The following is a 17,189-nucleotide window of genomic DNA, read 5'->3' on the forward strand; positions in this document are numbered from 1 at the left end:
TCAGAGTGATAGGACTAGTACTGAAACTTGAAGGGCTGCCCATCACACAGGCTAAAATCATCCTAGACCTGAGAAAATTTATTCAAAACTGAATCTGCATTTTCTGACAAAAAAAATGTTTTGTTGAAAAATTCCTGACCAGCTCATTTTTTCCATCTTTTTTTTTTAATATTGGAAGGTGTCAATATATAAATACAAGATTCAACATTAAAAGATTGCTCTTTTGTAAGGATTTTGTACATGTCATATTGGGAGACAGTGGAAAAGTCTAACTCCTGGCTAGCACTGAAAATACTACACCTGCCTTTGCTATAGGGCAATTGCAGCCTCAATTATTTGAAGGATATTGATGACAGGAACAACTTTGCCAAAAAAAGGGAAGACAAGACAAATGTCTAAAGGGAAAGCCTGTCTCCTCCTCTCATATATCATTTCATTTTTTCTTTATGAAATCCAAGAATAAAACATCTTTAGTTTTAAGGAATTTAAATTTCCCCAGGGTTTTGCTGGGTGATGAAACGACTGCTTCTCAGTGTCTCCCAAAGAGTGGGAAAACTATCAGCCCTTCTGAAATGAGGATTGCAAAAATATAAAAAAAACAACCTCTTAACTTACAGGCAGGGTGACTTGCCCACAGAAATATCCAGATGATCTCCTGGTTGGAATAACACACACATATGCATATTGCTCTCTTTGTGTGCACGCACCCTTACACTCTCCCTTTTTCACCAATACCAATACCAATTTTTTAACACACAAGAGCAAGTCCCTCAAATATGATCATATGTCCACTGGGCTCATTAAGTTCTGTACTTCCACATGAAAGCTGGGTAACCATGTGCCTTGTGCACACAGTTACTGGTCTGGATGCAAATCTAGTCCCCAGTAGTCAGCCATGTATCTTCCCTCAGAGATCAGCCCACGGAAACAAGTGGAGGAATCTTACTCCAAAGGCTGTTGAGTAGTAATAGAGCCACTCCACTCAGGCTACTCCTGATGGCTGGAGCCAGGACCGGCTCCAGGGTTTTTGCCACCCCAAGCAGCGGGAAAAAAAAAAAAAGCCGCGATCGCAATTGCGATCGGCAGCACTCCGGCGGCAGCTCCACCGCACCGCTTTCTTCTTCGGCGGGAATTCGGCGGCAGGTGCTTCCCTCCGAGAGGGACCCGCCGCTGAATTGCCGCCGAACAGCCCGATGTGCCGCCCCTTCCCCTTGGCCGCCCCAAGCACCTGCTTGCTGGGCTGGTGCCTGGAGCCGGCCCTGGCTGGAGCCAAGTCTATGGCCGTAATATGTAGCTTCTAAGTTGGCTGGAGAAAGGAGGAAAAGACCAGGGAATGTGTACATTGGAAGTTCTTCTAGCCCTTCCTCTCACTCCAGCCTTCCCCAAACATGCATATTGCCATACAGGCTCTCACAAAGCTGAACTCTGCATTGCACTGGGAGAGTGTACACACGCCAGTACAGTGGACTTCAAACAGTTCCACTGCCAAAGGACACCACCACCTGCAAAGAGAGAATTTTTAAAAACTTTCTATTTTTTTTTCTTCAGAAAACGCAAATTTGTTGAAACAAACTTTTCATAGGAAAGGGTCAGTTTCAACAGATTTCTCAACTCAAAAATTTTTGAAAAAAAGTCTTGAAATTGTCAATGAAAAATTCCAGTTTTCCAGTTTGCAAAGACTTTTTGTTTAGAAATTTAAGCTAATCTTAGTTAAAAAAATAAAGTCACAATCCAAACAAAACATTTTGAAATTATCAACACGCAAAATTTTTCAATTGACCTGCACTGAAATTTTTTCAGAATTTTGGTTCACAAAAATTTTTCAAGGTTTCAACTTTTCCTCACCCGTTAAGGCAGGAAAGTTTTTCAAAATCTCGAAAACTTTTTTCATAGATTCTAGGACTGGAAGGGACCTCGAGAGGTCATCGAGTCCAGTCCCCTGCCCTCATGGCAGGACCAAATACTGTCTAGACCATCCCTGATAGACATTTATCTAACCTACTCTTAAATATCTCCAGAGATGGAGATTCCACAACCTCCCTAGGCAATTTATTCCAGTGCTTAACCACCCTGACAGCTAGGAACTTTTTCCTAACGTCCAACCTAAACCTCCCTTGCTGCAGTTTAAGCCCATTGCTTCTTGTTCTATCCTTAGAGGCTAAGGTGAACAAGTTTTCTCCCTCCTCCTTATGACACCCTTTCAGATACCTGAAAACTGTTATCATGTCCCCTCTCAGTCTTCTCTTTTCCAAACTAAACAAACCCATTTCTTTCAGCCTTCCTTCATAGGTCATGTTCTCAAGACCTTTAATCATTCTTGTTGCTCTTCTCTGGACCCTCTCCAATTTCTCCACATCTTTCTTGAAATGCGGTGCCCAGAACTGGACACAATACTCCAGTTGAGGCCTAACCAGCGCAGAGTAGAGCGGAAGAATGACTTCTCGTGTCTTGCTCACAATACACCTGTTAATACATCCCAGAATCATGGTTGCTTTTTTTGCAATAGCATCAACCTGTTGACTCATATTTAGCTTGTGGTCCACTATAACCCCTAGATCCCTTTCTGCCGTACTCCTTCCTAGACAGTCTCTTCCCATTCTGTATGTGTGAAACAGATTTTTCCTTACTAAGTGGAGCACTTTGCATTTGTCCTTGTTAAACTTCATCCTGTTTACCTCAGACCATTTCTCCAATTTGTCCAGATCATTTTGAATTATGACCCTGTCCTCCAAAGCAGTTGCAATCCCTCCCAGTTTGGTATCATCTGCAAACTTAATAAGCATATTTTCTATGCCAAAATCTAAGTCGTTAATGAAGATATTGAACAGAGCCGGTCCCAAAACAGACCCCTGCGGAACCCACTTGTTATGCCTTTCCAGCAGGATTGGGAACCATTAATAACTACTCTTTGAGTATGGTTATCCAGCCAGTTATGCACCCACCTTATGGTAGCCCCATCTAAGCTGTATTTGCCTAGTTTATTGATAAGAATATCGTGCGAGACCATATCAAATGCCTTACTAAAGTCTAGGTATACCACATCCACAGCTTCTCCCTTATCCACAAGACTCGTTATCCTATCAAAGAAAGCTATCAGATTGGTTTGACATGATTTGTTCTTTACAAATCCATGCTGGCTATTCCCTATCACCTTACCACCTTCCAAGTGTTTGCAGATGATTTCCTTAATTACTTGCTCCATTATCTTCCCTGGCACAGAAGTTAAACTAACTGGTCTGTAGTTTCCTGGGTTGTTTTTATTTCCCTTTTTATAGATGGGCACTATATTTGCCCTTTTCCAGTCTTCTGGAATCTCTCCCGTCTCCCATGATTTTCCAAAGATAATAGCTAGAGGCTCAGATACCTCCTCTATTAGCTCCTTGAGTATTCTAGGATGCATTTCATCAGGCCCTGGTGACTTGCAGGCATCTAACTTTTCTAAGTGATTTTTAACTTGTTCTTTTTTTATTTTATCTGCTTTTTTTATTTTGTGGGATGAGAAAACAGTTTCTCACTTTGCTCTAATTCTATGGGCACAGCAAGCAGATATGCATTTTTGTATGTCCTGCTTTTCAGTGTGTTGTACATTTTTGCCTGTCCTGATTTGAAATTTTTACCCTAAATGTTATTTTCAAGGGGAGGGGGAGACCACATTCAATGTTGGCATTTGTCAACCTTGAATTGTTAAGTACCGAAGGCATGATTTTAAAAAACAAAACAGAAAACAAAAAAAACATGTACACCCAAATGAAATGTTTGCAAGCAGTTGCTGACTATTTCTAATACAGATGGAGATGTACTGAAATATATAAGCTGAGTGGTATGCGAAAGAGAACAAATACCTTAATTACTTTTGACAAAGATCTTACTTCATTTATATATGTCCCACAATGTATACATATAATCACCATCTGCTTGGATTCTTACACTGCACCTATTAACATTGTAGCTGAGTGCTCACCATCTATCTCATGCTCAAAGGCCCAGGTTAACGTTTCCTTTTTTTATAGACTTTTAATTTGGTTAAATATCTTGAAAGTTATTAGTAACTCACAGGAGCACCTTGGGATAAATGCATTATGTCATTCTACCTCTTACAAATACATTTTCACCTACTCATATGGTGCACACCTGTGGCATTTTGGCAAGGCACCTGGTTACAGCATTTAGTTCACCCACTGAGAATGAGGAAGTGATTCCCTAAAAGTCATGATCAATATGAACTGGCTGGCCTAAAGCTAATCTCTTAAAATTGTTTGCCCCCTCCTTTTGAAATATGCATCTTCCTATAAGTGCAAAACCAAAGAAACATGACTACTGATGACTAAAACAAGCACAACTGTAAGGAAAAACATATAGCAAGTTCTTGACCCATCTTTGCCCTGTCTCTCCTAATACAGTCCAATGGACAAGCTCCAGACCACTTCATCACAGCAGTGGAAATGAGCGTATGAGGACCTGTGAACACTTTTACTCCTCAGCGCAGCATGATTACAAAAGTACCTCTGCTAAATAATTTTTATGGAGTCACTGAGAAAAATCCAGTGGAGTAGACTAGTAAATAAATAATTTACACTACAGAAAATATGTAAGGAGACTATGTGAAGAACTCTTTAGAGACTTGCCCCACCATTGTTTCCAAAGTCCTCTTCCGCTACTACTACTAAAGATATTTTGTGTTTGTTTGTTTTTTGAGGTTTTCTTAAATGCACACAGAACTCAGAGTTACAGTTTAAAATGGGGATTCCTGAGTTTTATCCACACACAAAAAAAGTCTGAGCCTGTGGCATATCCAATCAATTGTTGCATTGATGCACCTACAACGAACACATTCGGATGGAATTTATGCAGGGAACAGATGCACTACTGTTTTTAGCAGGTACAACTTACTCAGAAGGAGCCCACTTTAGAAAATCTGTCTCCATGAGTACTTAATATGTCAAATAAAGTGAATAAACCCTAACTGGGCATCATAATTTAGCACATTTTATTTTTATATTTAGAATTTGGAATCTTAAAACAGTAAAAAAACAAAGTTTCTAAATATTCTATGGATATAATCTTAGGAATATGCTTAATGTCTTAAAAATATATCCTATAAAACATGAGAAGGGGGGAAGCAAAAGGAAAGGAAGCAGAAACTACAATCAACATCCAATGCTAGCAAGCCACCAGTGTATGTATGGGCATGGACATACACACTCTTGTGTGAAAACTTCAGAACCAGCTCAAGAATAAGGGAATGCGAGGATGATCCTGTACCTAGTAATGTTTTTATCCCACGGGGCACTTTAGCTATTGTCACTGTTTTCGTTTTTTTCAGCTGGCTGATTTATAGCTATTGAAGTATGTCAGTATCTTAAAAAGGTGACTATTATAAGTGGCATAAAATGGGTGCTGAGGTGAGCTTTTCACATATTAAAATAGTGACTGCTGGAGGAACTTCACAGATGTACTTCAGTAACCTTTTTGTCGCAGATTTCTGTAATGCCACTCTTAAGTGTGTATATTTCACTGGAATGCTGATAAATGGAGGCAGCACTGGAGCAGCCTTTTACCCCATTGACCTGATATATAATATAGGCAAAACCAATGTGGCTAAGGTTCAGCAATCTCTCTCTCTCTCTCATACCAATCCTCAAACGAGACAAACAAATACCAGTTACCACCTTGTCCAGAGGTGAACCACATAGTTTGTTCCATCTCTACTTGTTATTTGATTGGAATACTTTTGAAATTAACCTCTTGGAGGTATTTTGACAATAGCCTTCCAGCAGGAGTCATAATATCAACATCAAAATAGGTACCTCGCTTGTCTCTTACATTCCATGTCTTCTTACCTGATAACATATTATCTGTTTTTATTGAAGGAAACTTCAAAGTCATTTCGTGTTTGTGCCTGTGAATCATCAGATGATCCTCCGTTGGAAAACGCTGTCAGGCAAACACAGAGAGAGGAAGAAAGAAGTATTTAGTTCTCTAATAAATTTTTGGCAATGGACAGGATTTTTAAAAAAATTCATCCAGCCATCCAAATGACACAGGAACAGCCAAAAACAATTCTAACATGCAAGTAAGCATAAGTAAGAACTATCTTTGTACTCTATGTGTGAGAGCAAATTTGCTGCAGTGATCTCTTGGACAACACCCAAGTAAAAGGGTTAAAATGCAGATGGCCTATCTAGTCATATACCCAAAATACACACCAGTAGCAAAATTCAGATTGGTTACCCATGCCGCCAGCTTATCCTTACTTAAGAACAATAAAAAAAGATAATCAAAACAGCCAGCCTTCCCCTACCCAAAGGTGCCCAGGTATCATGCATTTTTTCCCCATATGATTCATGTCTGCAATAGATCAAGTTGGTTCTAATCAGACCTGATTTATTCCAGCCACTATACAGTGGTACTTGATTTCTACTGGGTATTTACAACCAGGAAGATATATTAAACTAATTTCCTTTTCTTTGCCCAGAGGACAAGAGGGAAGGGTTATGTGTTGTAAGAAACCTTACACAATATACTAATGGGTGTAATTACATTTATAATCCCGATAACAGAATTATAAATTTCAACTGTTTCTTTAAATAATAATAATAAAACAACAGAAACTTGAGCAAACATTTAATAATTACAAAAAAAAAATCTGGGCACATTGTGGTCTAAATGGTGCCTGTTGAAAAACTTATTATAGTGAAAGAGCAAGTGGACACGACCTTACTAGGCAGAGAGCGGAAAAATGGGGCAGCCTGTGGATTAAATAATCTGAGGTCAACATGTAAGTGAAAGAATCTGGAAAAACATTTTTGCACATATTGGACAAATTTAATATTTTTGCTACTAGTTATGGTAATTCTTTGCTTTAACAGGGCTAGTCAAGGAGTAGCAAAGGCGGCTAAGATGTGTCTGGATAGCTTTGTAAAGAGCGGCATTTTAAAGCAGCAGGTCCCTAGAAGACAGACAGAAACTGGCAGTAGTAAAATGGAGATGATTCGGTGCCAACCCAGACTAAGTACCTCTGCTGGTGGCTATAGTATGTTATAAACAGACACAGTAAGTTATACTCTGCAGCATCTATGTGCCTCTCAGTATTCACAGAGTACATAATGTGGATGATATGTCAAAAATGTAGATAGATAGATAGGTAGATAGATAGATAAAGTTCCAAGAAAGGGGGGGAAAGTCCTTTTCCTCACTGTGAAATCCTGGTTCAGTGTTTACTCATCTGGAAGAAGTAAAAGCACTAAAAATTTACATTCAGAGCAAATGGAATGTGGGAAAGACTCTCCACGCTAATGTTGTGAGCAGGAACACATTGTTGAAATGAATTCTCCACCATGGAATGTTATGCTTCCGTCTTCAGTGTGCAAATCAGCAGGGCCTAAAGAAGGCCTGGTGGGGTTGGGGGAAGAAGCCATTTCTTTAATCCAGACTTGTGTCTTTTCTGTAAGCACACTTCCTTTATGGTACACATGGCCAGCTAACTCATTCTTCGAATAGATGCACTGGTTGATGGAGAAGGAAGCCCCTAAACCTCTTAACTAGTTTGCAATACTGTAGTATGCAACTGATGTCTTATAGTAAACAGAAGATGCACTATAATTTAAAGGTGAACTTAAAAGATTTTTTTCATTAAATAAACAATAAAATAGACTATTTGATTTCCCTCCTCTTTGACTGTCCTGTAGAGGTGGAAGCCAAATTCACCACTGCCATAAGTGGGCTCAATTCCATTGATTTCAATGAAAGGTCGATCAGTTGATGCTTCTTGTGAACTTGGCCAAGACTATTAAAAAGATTAAATTAAATTTTGCTAAAGAGCTTGGAGATATTTTAAAACTAATCTCTTGGAGGTAGGGCCTCTAGTGAAGGTTCAGCTGTGTACACACAGACTTAAAACAACAAATGCACACATTCCTCATTTAGGGACTGATCCAAAATCAACGGAAGTCATTAGTAAGAGTCTTATTAAATTAAATGGTGGAGCACATTAGTTATGTGCCAACACATGAATTCAAGATTTCCACATTTCTACTCCAACTGTGGATAAAATTACCAACATCTAAAACTCTGATAATAATATATGCTGCACTTCTATAGCTCACATCAGAAGAGCACAAAGGGTTTTACAAACATTAAGGACTGAAGACTCAACACCCCAGCAAAGTAGGGAAGTGTTATCCTCATTTACAGATAGGGAAACTGAGGTAGGGGAAGTAAAATGACTTACCCAAGGTCACACAGCAGGTCTATGATAGCACCTGAAAGGAAGCCCATATCTTATTACTCCTAGTTTTGTACTCTAGTCACTAGACTAAACTAGTATGGGGAATGCAAGGGACGGAAGTTCCTAAATTGCTTTAGGGATTAATGACGTTGTTATCAATTATCAATTGTGTTGAAGAAACACTGAATTCTAAACTCAGTTCTTAGTGGGTAAAATACCTGTCAATTCCCTTATAATGAGGAAAAGATCAAACATGTAATGTTATGAGCCAGATTATGTCCTCAGATTCATATGTGGGGCTGCCATTCAAGTAAACTGGAATTGCATGTGTACAAAATGGGTCAGAATTTGGCTATGAAATGCATTTTAAATGAAGCATATTTAATATGAAGATGTCCTATAAGATAATAAGCATGGAAATGGCAATAAATACACACGCACACACAAATAAAACTTACTGGTTTATACAAATGTGTGAGAAGCAAGGGCAAATATTACAAGAGCTATAACCATATTAAGCCAGTACGTTCCCTTCATGAGCTGTTACCACTTGAACACTTAAAGAAGTGTGCAGTGTTGCTTAAAATATTTGGTTTGAGTTTGGGAGCGAGAAAGGCTTGAAAAAACATTTAGCGACACACACGTGAATAGCTGTATGTTTGCTTTCATCATTCTGTAATAATATCTTTGTGGAAAAAGAGAAGGTTTTGGAAAACATTATTATTAGGCGCGTGTTAATATATCAGGAGGCATTATACAAGCCAGAGCTAGCGCTGAGGGCTCTGTTAATATTGCTGCTGACTCCACTCACCTGTGAGCAGCCTGGGGCACTGCAGACAAAAGGCCTCTCCTGCTCCAAGTTCATCTTTGATTCCTCATAAATCTACATGTTAAAAGGTGGGGAGGGGAAAAAGGGAACCCATAAATATATGCACCCTAAACTTCAGGAAACATGCAAAATAGAAGCATTTTTAACGTTAAAACATTAATTTCAAAACTCCCAAAATTGACAGGAAAAAATTAATCATCATTTCAGGGTCCTAACTTACGGTACTAATATTCACTAGGCTCCCTACAGTCTAAGTTCTTATTGCTCTTTCCTGGGCATATATTTACTCTGAAGGAAGAAAAAAGCCATTAGGCTGTTACAACTGAAATCCTGCTTAGGAAAAAAACACATGCTCAGTGTTATTATTAGATAAGACCATGTCTGCTCAGAAAGATCCTGAAATTAAGGGTTTTTACTTTTCCTCCTTCGGTTCCTGACTGAACAACATTTAAACCAGACTAACTGAAATTTTTCTAACTGAAGAGCCTACATTTTGAGTAGTGAATTATCTTAGGTAACATATTTAGCATATAGTATTATATATGCAGTCCTAAGGATCATAAGACTTGAAATCTAGCAGAGAGCAGAACTGTAATGTCCCCAAAAGCCATTGCAGTTCAGTATTTTAATCGTGGACCAGACCTTGGGAGAGAGCTGTTGGGTTAGAGAATGAGAAAAGAACAATAAAAAGAGGCGGAGAAATAAATTTGCCTCTCCACATAGTATGCAACTCTCAGAGTGCAATGTTACAGCTGAATTTGTGTCAGTACTCAAGCAGTGCTTCTCACTGATTTGGACTAAATTATTTTATAAAGCCTTTTTTACTTCCTAAGTGGCCAATCACCACACTATTTTGAACCTACTATTTCTACAAGTAATATCTAGGATTATAATAAATTAACTACATTAGAAAGCAAAACACTTTTTTTCAGTTTGCTTGCACTGGACAGCATTTTGAGTGTATTCAGTTTCACTCTATCCCTGCTTAGCAGTATCCCTGCTTAGTCTGTTTGTATGAGTCTTTCACCCAATTAAAGAGGGGAGAAAGACATTTTAATAAGTAGGAAAATTTGATTATGAAGTCCCCAAAATTGGCAGATGGCCTCCTGGGCAGGTGTTGAACCATAAACTACTTGAACCCATTTTTAAGAAAAAAACTGAGTAGACTTCAAGTTGATTGTTCCTTTATCATTATGATAGCATAAACAGGAATCTATAACGATGCAACCAAATTATACAGATGCTAATTTTCAAAGCAGCGTTATTTACTTAGAAGTTCTGAGAGTATCCTGCAAAACTGTAAATATCCTGTAAACAGTTTGCATTCTTACCTTGAACATCAGCCCTAACCTGTACCTATAAGCACTTATTCCCCATTATCATATTTACTACAGCAGTGAAAATTCCAGATGATTGGATTTCTAACATATCCCATCTTTTTCTTTTTTTTAAATTAATTTTGTGCTGCTAAAAAGGTGCTGGTTTGATTGCCAGCGAGACATACTTCCTGTTTACCAGGTGAGGTACCACATACCAGACAGCAGCATGAGCTTCCCTATGATGTGCTGTCTGTGTGCTTTAACCCTGACCCAGACAGACAATTTCTATGAGTGAGGAGTCAGTCGCCATTTCCATTAAGCCCTTGACCTCACTGCCAAGGCTGCCAATAAAGGTGACAATCAGTGCCATTTGCTTTTTGTGAGGGGGACAACTATGCCCTAAAACTCGGCTGAGACCAGCAACTTATTTCACTGAATGGCCAGCAAAAGTTAATAAATTTTAGACCAGAGTTAGGACACATCTACACACAAACTGGAATGGAAATGTGTGTAGACATCCCTATTTCAGATTATGAATGCTCTATTTTGATATAACTCAAATCAATTTTAAATAAAATTGAAATAAGAAATAGTGACCATATACAGATTTGTACTGACATAACTGAAGGTGCCAGGTGTGAGCTGCGACCAATTTTAGTTATGTCAGTTCCAGTTTGTGAGTAGAGTGGCCCTTTAGATTTGACCCAATAACCTAGAGATGGAAGGAGTCAGAGGATTTTTGTACATTCCCATCTTAAAGCAATGAAGCAATAGAGAAAACTAACCAATACAAGAATAGCTCTGGTAAATTCATTTTAAAACTCCTCCTTTCTTTAATCCTGGAATGTTGCCTTTTTCTAAAGTGCTTTTAAATAGAACTCTAGAAAGACTTTTTCACAGGAAAAAACTATGTGTGGATAATGAAAGACTTTATCTGATATCTCAATTACTTCTGCAACTGAAGCAATACCAAACACTCCAGATATCCCTTTCCCTCATCCTCAGAGGAGACATACAACTGCACTTCCAATGGGAGAAGAATGGATGATGCTTAGTGAAAAGGAAACAGAGTGAAATAATTTTGATCCCAAGTGTACAAGTGAGTTTAAAAATCCTACCAGCCATTCTTATTGCATTTCCTTCTCTAATCAAATGTTATTTTTGTAAGAAATAAGGCCAATTTTTTCAAAGCTGGAGGCCAAAACTTAAATACCTAAATCCATAGTTAGTCAGATGATTATTAAACAATTGTAAATATTATTTAGATACCTAAATATGGATATAGGCACCTAAATCTACACTAAATATAGACAGGAATCGCATAGGAAAATTTGGTCTTTGTCTTTTTTCACCACACCCCTCAAAAATGTCAGATTCATTGGCTAATCATTTATGATAAATGTATAAATAATTGCAAGTCTCCTATGCAAATCACATTTCACAGAGAATTTTAAGATAACAAACTAAACTAAAAACAAATAAAATTATAAAGCAGAATGCTCATTAATCAATCAGTTGCACACATATTTTTACAGTTATCCATAATTCAGTATGGAAAAAAAATACATGCCCTGTAGAATATTATATGAAGTGTAGTTGTAGCAGTATTGGTCCCAGGATATTAGAGAGACAAGGTGGATGAGGTAATATCTTTTATTGGACCAACTTCTGTTGGTGAGAGAGACAAGTCCAATAAAAGATATTACCTCACCCACCTTGTCTCTGTAGAATATTGTCCAGCATACCTTGCCCCTAAAAAATGTGCTATCAAGTACCACAAACCTCTAGAGTCAAATTACACTATGCAGAGTAGTGATATCATGTGTGATATCATTAAAACTGAAGAATAACAACACCTCTCATAGCAGGATTTTTTTCCAGTTGTGCTTTGGAGAAGTTATATGAAGTCCTTGTCAAGATGTGGTGTAGGTCTCACATCCCCCAGTTCAGAATAGTGACAGTTGCATATACCTATAGCATATGGTTCATAGTGTAAGGCTCATGCATGTGCATCACAACATAATGTAATTCAATTGTTTTACAAATGTGTGCAGGTGCACCAGCTTGCATGAGAAAATAACCCACCCAGGGCTGTTGCATCTAATAAAAATCATATTAACACCTCCATCTAAATTAACCTTTAATGCCCTTAAAACTCAAATTACATTTACAATGGATTTTCCATAGAATTTCATGTGACAACCACAACACCACCAAATTAATTCATACAATGAACATCAAATGAATCCAGAACGCTTGGTTAAAAAGTTACTTAGGTCTGAATTCTTGGCTTCTATTGTTATCAATTCCTCAGTATTTGGCAACTTCAGAACTGCAAACAGGAATTATTAATATAAGTGAGCACTTAAAATGATATCGATATGTCAGGAACAGTTCTGATATCATTAACATGGGTTTGAATGCATTATGTATCTGAAAAGGGGGTTGGATTTTAATAGCGATGTTAACAACATCTGTCAGCATTTATTGCCCTATTGTGACTACGTAAAGAGTCTCATTGGCAGGATACATATGTGAGGAAATCTGCTACATTGTTGTAGCCTGCCATTCCCCGGAAATATCATTCTGCCTAGGAGAAGCTGAGGTAGTCAAATGAAAAGATTAAAGGACAGAAGCATGCAAGGGCTTCGGTAGCCAATGCTACATATAAGAGAAACGAAGTTGTGTGTCAAAAAAGGGGCTTGCTTTGTTTTTCCATTTTTATATTATGCACTTGCAAACACGTTTTAGAATAATTAATAAAACTGAAGCACATAGAACAAACAAAAGAAAACGAACCACCCTCAAAATAAAGCAAAACTTCATCTCCTCTCAGCAGCATCCTCTTCTGAGTTGGACTAAAAGTCTTCTCAACAAGGCTGCACAGAGCTTTAGCATCATCACCTCTACAATTAGAAAAACACTTCAAGAAATTCGCACCAGGAAAGTCTGCTCTCTTTTCTCTCTCACTTTAGAAATAAATAAATAAATGAAAGAATAAATAAATAAATAAAAGTCAGCGGTATTCTTATTGCTTTAACTGCTAAAAGCATCAAGCAGGCTTGTTTCCTGTTTCAGTGTTATTCTTGAAGTGGGCTACAGTCAGAATCTGATTTTCATTGGGCCATTATTATTTGCAGCTGTGTGACCTTTTTAACCATTTTTAAAGTGACTTTTCAGCCTTCAACCGCAGACTGGCTGAACATTGCAACGTTTTCAACCCTGTGATTAACAATGAAAAAGGATAGATTGTGTGCTGCACTGAGGATAGGTCAAGGCCCAAATTCTACAGACACTTACTCCGGTGAGTAATTATACTCATGGAAACAGTCCCTATAACTGACATTATCCTGCAAACACTTGCACAGGTGGGTAGTGCCCTTTATGCTGGTGCAGGTGAAGAAGGATAGGATGGATACAGACTGCTGTTCCCAGCATAGGACCCAATCCTGAAAGTATTTATGAGTGTAGTGCTTACTAGTCTAATGGATGGCAATGGGATTTCATAATGACAGCACAAGGATGCCATGGAGATCTGTGGCAGTACTCAGGGTAGTAAGCACTACATATGGTACTAATTGTTCGCAGTGTCATGCACACATTTAAACAGTATTAGAGGAGGCTGGGGGTTATGCAATATGAAATTAGATTAAACCTTGGGGGGAAGAAAACCCACACCAGTACAAAAAAGGCAATCTCCAGACAATGTACAATGTTAAAGTGGACAGACTAGCCCAGCTGGCAATACTAGTGACCAATCCTCGTAGTGCTATTACAGATTGTTATTTTTGGAAATATAATGCGCACAGGGTTAATGACCAACTTTGTTACCAATTTCTCCCTGCCTGAATAAACCCAACTGCCAATTTTCAGGATCGCTGCAATGAAATGGAGTATGGTGTTTTTCCTTCTCACAGACTGTTCAGCTGAAGTGCTTGTTTTCTAACACTAGCATCATGCTTTCCACATACACAACTTATTATTATAGCACAGGCCGCATGGGCTGCTATAGTGAAGGGTCTGTCAGCATTTCCAATAGAAACCCCCTATTTTCAGGATTAAAGCATTCCCAAACAGTTCTGGATGCTGGAAAGTAATCTATGTCTGGAGTCCCCAGGTAAGATCTTGATGTGATAGATTGCAAGGGCTCAAATCCTCAATAGTACTTTCGTGGTTTTTCCGTGATTATATTTATATGACATTTGTATATGGGGGGAAAAAACACTCCCATTCCAGCAGAATGCATCTTCTGTGTGGCAGGAAAGGTGTGTAAATGGGACTCAGCCACTGACACCTGTGAAGTGTTTGGCCAGTTGAATACTTCAGTGTGAATTCCAAATGAAGTGCACAAGCATTCCCATTTCTGTCACTACAAAAGTCTTCTAAATGCTTCAGATTTAATGCAGTCAGTTAGTTCATTTACTGCAGGCCTGGACAAATATAATGCAGGGCATACAGCACTTTACAGCAGTCCTGCATTTTTGCCCTGTCTGTCTGTTCCAGGTCCACCTGTCTGTCCCATGTCAACTGGGATAGAAGAGAAACAGAATTTTTGCTGCTACCTTTGCTTTTGGCTACTAGGGGCCACTGTTCCTGCTATTTATGAAAAAAAGTGGATGTTGTCTCACTCTCTCTAGCATTTCTTCAACTTTTACTCCATGCTGTGGCTTTAGAGGATGAAGAAGAGAATTGGAGAAACCCAAACAGGGAAGGGGACAAAGACAGGGGAACTCCAAAAAGGAGTGGGGAGGAGGATTGTAATTCCACTCACACACATACCCCTGCCGCAGAAGAAAGAGGAAAAACATGCTATCGGAAGCAGCAGAGCTACTGGCTGCCTCCAGTCACAGCAAACAGAGATAGCATGCCACTACGTTTCATTCCACTCAGGAAGATAATATTAGGCAGGGGGGAAACTAGGCAATGTTTAGATGAGCAGTGATTGAGTATGGGAAGGTCTCAGGGCCTGGTGGTAGTCTTCACAAGTTCCTAGATACTTAGATTCTAAGGCCAAAAGGGACCATCAGACTTCCCCCAAATAATTCCTAGGGCATCTCTCTTAGGAAAACATCCAATCTTGATTTTAAAATTGTCAGTGATGGAGAATCCACTGTCACCCTTGGCAAACTGTTCCAATGGTTAACTACTCTCACTGTTAACAATGTACACCTTATTTCCTGTCTGAATTTCTCTAGCTTCAATTTTCAGCCATTAGATTACGTTACACCTTTCTCTGCTAGATTGAAGAGTCCATTATTAAATATTTGTTCCCCATGTAGATACTTATAGACTGATCATGTCACCTCTTAACCTTCTCTTTGTTAAACTAAATAGATTGAGCTCCTTGAGCCTATCACTATCAGGCATGTTTTCTAAACCATTAATCATTCTTGTGGCTCTTCTCTGAACCCTCTCCAATTTATCAACATCCTTCTTGAATTGTGGGCACCAGAACTAGACACAGCATTCCAGCAGCAATTACACCAGTGCCAAATACAGACATAAGTTCAGGGTACTTTTCTAGACTTTTGGTTTTCTCCTACCACTATGTCTTTTTGCTCACTGACAGTTTTTGGAATATTTCAGAACCATGACAAAATATGGCATCTATGTAACCCAGATACAGGAGGTCAGGGCCTATAAGAAGCATGGGTGTTTTGATTATCCAACCACCAATATGAAGCCATTTAACATGAGGACACACAATAAGCAGTAACCTGTTATTTTAGATATATACAGAAGAAGGATGTATTATTATATAGAAATGACCATTTAGTTAACTAATAGGAGATAGATCACAAAGGAAGTAAGAAAATTGGAGGTTAAAGATTAAGGAAGAAGTAACAGGGGCTCTGATAAACTGTTCATGAAAGTTGCCTCAGCACAAAAGTATTCTAAAACTCAAACTGAATCTTTATAAGGAAAGGGACATTACTCCGACGCTGGAAACAATCCTTCTGGGAGTGAGGTAATCATTTTACACACACACACACACACACACACACACACACACACACACACACACACACAGATTGGCTACTCTTGGAAGTACTCCAGGCCTTTCTTCTGGGCGTGACATCACTAGAAGTGGCAGCCTCAGTACCCAATATGTCCACAGTAAAGCAGAGTGTTTTTTGGATATCTGTGGGCAGTTATACAAAGTCAAAATCTCATACTCAACTCATCACTACACAATCAGTCATCCTCTGCCTCTCAAATTGTTCTACATGTTTTAAAAAATTGTACTATACAACCAACGGCAACAATCTTCTTCTAAGAAATAACCATCACCAGCTGACATCTTAAAGAGAAATACACCTCTACCCCGATATAACGCTATCCTCAGGAGCCAAAAAATCTTACCGCGTTATAGGTGAAACTGTGTTATATCGAACTTGCTTTGATCCGCCGGAGCGTGCAGTCCCACCCCCCTGGAGCGCTGCTTTACTACGTTATATCCGAATTCGTGTTATATCAGGTTGCGTTATATCGGGGTAGAAGTGTATGTTTCATTTTGTTCTTTCACTAAGCAAGCCTTAACCTTGGGAATAATTACTTGGGGCACAAGCCCATAGACAAGTTAAAACTTCTATTAGTTGAAATCAATATTTACCAGAAAACTCCTGCAGGAATTAAGGGGGAAATATATGAGCAGATTTCTGTCTGTTCAAACTTTTTTTTTGTCTGCTGTCATTGGTCTGAGACTCCCCTACACTCAATATTGTTTTTTGATTAATTCTGATCAGTATCACCCAGTAAGGAGCAATTCTTGAGGTACTCTCAAGAGGATTGCAACTGACAGCAGCACAAAAAC

At 38.7% G+C, this 17,189-nt stretch overlaps 1 protein-coding gene across 1 annotated transcript in view; it reads right to left on the reverse strand.

Annotated features, from left to right (window-relative positions):
• CREB5 (cAMP responsive element binding protein 5) overlaps positions 1-9,104 on the reverse strand; it is a 304,624-nt gene extending 295,520 nt beyond the window's left edge. Inside the window, exons 1-2 of the mRNA XM_065399647.1 lie at positions 9,039-9,104; positions 5,841-5,934 (exon numbers count right to left, since the gene is read on the reverse strand). Coding sequence (XP_065255719.1) covers positions 5,841-5,934; positions 9,039-9,092 — 148 coding nt within the window. The 5' untranslated portion in view covers positions 9,093-9,104. The remainder of the gene's footprint in view (positions 1-5,840; positions 5,935-9,038) is intronic.
• Positions 9,105-17,189: the final 8,085 nt, after the last annotated feature.

This window comes from Emys orbicularis, chromosome 2, assembly GCF_028017835.1.
Source record: "Emys orbicularis isolate rEmyOrb1 chromosome 2, rEmyOrb1.hap1, whole genome shotgun sequence".
NCBI classification, from domain to species: domain Eukaryota; kingdom Metazoa; phylum Chordata; order Testudines; family Emydidae; genus Emys; species Emys orbicularis.